General features: G+C 41.7%; 1 protein-coding gene across 1 annotated transcript; it reads right to left on the reverse strand.

The window, feature by feature from the left end:
• Positions 1-261: 261 nt before the first annotated feature.
• Positions 262-764, reverse strand: LOC108374444 (uncharacterized; the record flags this gene model as incomplete). The annotated part of the gene is made up of 1 exon (XM_017630423.1): positions 262-764. A coding segment is annotated over one exon (470 nt), but the record flags the coding sequence as incomplete, so codon positions are not given.
• Between the last annotated feature and the right edge of the window lie 2990 nt (positions 765-3754).

Raw genomic sequence — 3754 nt, forward strand, 5'->3', positions numbered from 1 at the left:
ATGCATGACTGTGTTCGTTCACTTATACTTATGTGTATGTATTGTGTTGCTGTATTGTTGCACTTTTTGTCAGTTGTGGCATGTCCCTTTCATACAACTATATGTGTGTACGTTTGCTTTTGCAGAGAGTCTGTGTTGTTTTACGAAAATAAGGAGGAACAAATATTTATGTATATACAATTACAATTACAACTACAATTACTCTATGTGTAAAATCGCAGTCATTCCATGTTTTCTATGTCATTGTTTGCGTTCTCATTCCGCCCTCTCCCTCACTTGTGTTCAATTTCGCAATCACCTGGGTAACGAAGTGCCACCACTCCATCGCCGCCAATGCCACCAACACCAACAAAAGTCCTCTAGTGGCTGTCGCAATCGATGTCGCTGCTGTTGTTGATGCTGCCATTGACCGCATTGCAGTGCCCATTGGGAGAGCAGCCAGCCCATCGCCACGATGCACCAATTCGTTGTAGCCGCGGCGAGCAGCACTCGGTCGAGTAGGCGTCGTAGAAGCACCAAGGGCCACGCTGTGTGTGGCTCCAGCTCATTGGTGGCCGGCGGCAGAAGCTGTTCACTTGAGCGTGCCACTGCCGCTGTTGTTGTCGCTGTGGTGACGCTTGCGGCCAGTGTGGTGAGCGTGCGTTGGGCTATTCGATAGAGCATGCCGTGCAGCGTGCTGGAAAGGCGATTGGCGCTGCTGTTGCCATGTTGCATGGCAGCCGGATGTTCACCATTGATGACGTGCACCACCACCGAAGCAGAGTCTGTGTAAAGAGAAGAGAAGAAAGTGACATGGATTAGAAGTGGTAGCGGCACAGGTACTAAATAGAAACGCAAATAGTTAAATTGATTGTTGGACATACAAATTTCAATGGGAAAAGGATAAATGAGAAGAAATGGTAGCTGGTACTCGTGACTCCTTAGCCCGCTATATACTTTAATTACTTAGAATGAAGTGAGAAGGAAGGTCTGAAATTTTCAATCCAAAGTTTGATTATTATTAAAGTAAAAGATGAATCAATATGCCTGCAGTGTGGTACTCGCATTAGGACATTTGATATTGCCATTTACAATCAGTTGTTATGCTTTAAAATTTGTTTCTACTTTGTAGTCCATTTCTTTCAGCACTAGTATGAAATTAAATAAAAAGTGCATGAAGCTGCAACGAAATCGTTGTCTACCACTAAAGAGCTCGTGGGGAAAAAAGTTGGAGCAGAATCCTAAAATAACTTTCTGGGTCAATAAGTACTCAGACGGTCAAACCCATAATAGTGTATGGAGCCCTTGTATGTTGGAAAAAGACCACTCAAACAACAGCCATTAAAAAAGAATGTGCCAGATCCAACGACTCTCTAAATATAACGGAGGCAACGAAAACTGCAGGTATGGAAGCCCTAATCAATTTTATACCACTTCATCTGGCAAGGAGGTGGCAGCAACGAAAAATATCAAACAATGCAACATTGCCGTATACGTTGAAATCTCAAAGGGAAAGGACGTAACTATACCCAAAACCTTGTACTCAAACCAAACTGATCCTATCTTCAGCTTAACGAAGAGGTACAAGATCATATTTCCTGCTCGTGAAAATTTTAGCAGAAGTGAGGACTGCACCCTGATTCACAAAAACCGTACACCGATGGCTCAAGAACACCTTACGGTGTGGGTGCGGGTGTTGTGAGACCGCGGCTCTGCACATATTTTCCCTTAAGTAAAGATGCAACGTTATTTCAGGTGAAACTAGCTGCCATACCGGAGACCACGCACGTGTTATTAAACAGGCCAGAACTAAAATCTCTATACTTTTGGGCAGCCAATCTATCCCCAAAGCTCTAGGTAGCTACTGGTTCTCATCAAAAACCCTTAAAGAGTGCCATAGAGGGTCTCCTAATCTAAGTGCTATTTCATGAGGGATATGATGGAAATTGGGGAAGGTTAGAGGGTACACCACCGCTCAAAAAAGTTCTGCGCTCATGCAACAAAGAAAAAACCTAAAAACCCCATGTGGAGCACTAACAAGCCACTATACATACGTGCAATAAACATATGCACATACTTGGCCTCTGGGGTAAAGATATATTAGCAGGTTCTGTAGTGAAGAAAAGGAATCAATGAAACACATACATATATACCACCTGCCCAACACTAGCTCATCACATAGCCAGATTTTTAAACGACTATAAGCTCAGCGACATTGAGCCAATGCAGATTTCGCAGCAGGGGTTAATACAAATAGTCTGTATACTAAACAACTAAAGTGAAAATAGCGGCACAATAGTTCAAATCTGGTCGCGGTGTAATTGAATTGTAGACCCTTAAATGATGGTCAATTTTAGCTACGCTAGGGATGAAGGCGACCTCAATTAGCCTCCACCTGTAGCCCTTATGCCCTATCCCTAATCTATCGAGCGAGAGGAGAATGCGAAACGTCACATGCTTTCCAGCGCAATTCGTCTGCAAAATAACTTAAATAGACTCAATTTTTATCTGCGTAAAGTAAACCATTTGAGATTTGATCCCTCCTTACCCTTTGGTCATTTCTAAGGACTTTCAACAGGCTAACTGTTTGACTGAACTACTCTGCTCCTGACTGTATTCCTTTATAACTGCGCCGTCTAAATTAAAAGTTATGAAAGAGGTTCACCGCAATTGTTGTTTGGCAACTTCAAGCCGATGTCGATCACTGCCCATACACACATACACATGTTTTGTGCTCCATCAATCCCAGCGCATACCCAAATGTCCTGCAAAAAAAAAAAAAATGCTCAAATTGAAGATTTTGTCACTCGAACGCTGCGTTGAAGTGCGCAATGCGAATTAAACTTGTCAAAAATAAAAAATAAAAAGTTTTCGAATTCAATTATGCCATGAAGAATTTACGACATGCTGGACACACGCAGGGAATTGAAGGACAAGCCAGAAGCAGCAAAAAGTATAAAGTTAAAATAAAAGAAGCAGAATTAATGAAGACCGTAAAAAATGCGACACAGCTGAACATATCCATTGCGGCTGCCTGCAGCTTGGAGCAATATAAAGGAATGCCAGGAGAGAGTAACCGCAACGCACTACAACAACAAACATAACAACTCTACTAGCCAACAAAAATTCCCTCGCGCTCGGCAAGCATAATTCAATTTGTTAAGCCATTTGTGACGCCTCAGCATCAATAACAACAAAAGAAGAAGAAGAAGAGGAGGAGGAAGAAGAATGGTTGGAGAAAGTAACAAGTGAGAAAAAATGTAAGTAAATAAGTAAAATTATTACATTTTATCGCACAAGGCATTCCCCCCAAGAGTGAGGATGGCCAAAGTGACAGCCGTAGTGTTGATACATGACAAGCGAAGGTCAGCAAAGAAAAAAATAAAACGCAAAAAAATTAAGAATTAATCAAGTACAGAGGAATACCTTTTTGGTAGCAAGTTTGTGTGTACATATAAAAGCGGACTAAAGCGAATTAAGGCCTATACAAACTTTTTAATGGAGCAAAATGAAAAATCTCGTTTCATAAATGCACAGTACAGCTGAGAGGCATATTTGATAGCTGTGTATGCATGTATGTATGTGTGTGCACCTATGTATGTATGTATGTAAGTATGGGTGCCTGAGACGAACATGAAATATAAAATGCTGGAATATTACAAATTCTAAAAGATATGAACCGAAGAAAAACAATTTCGCAAAGTTGACCTTCAATCGACCGCGTGCGTCTTCCAACGCGACAGTAGTTTTGAGGCTACCATGTCCGACAGGACAG

The sequence above is a fragment of the Rhagoletis zephyria genome, unplaced genomic scaffold, assembly GCF_001687245.7.
Source record: "Rhagoletis zephyria isolate East Lansing unplaced genomic scaffold, Rhagoletis_zephyria_1.1 Rzeph_scaffold_07725, whole genome shotgun sequence".
NCBI lineage: Eukaryota > Metazoa > Arthropoda > Insecta > Diptera > Tephritidae > Rhagoletis > Rhagoletis zephyria.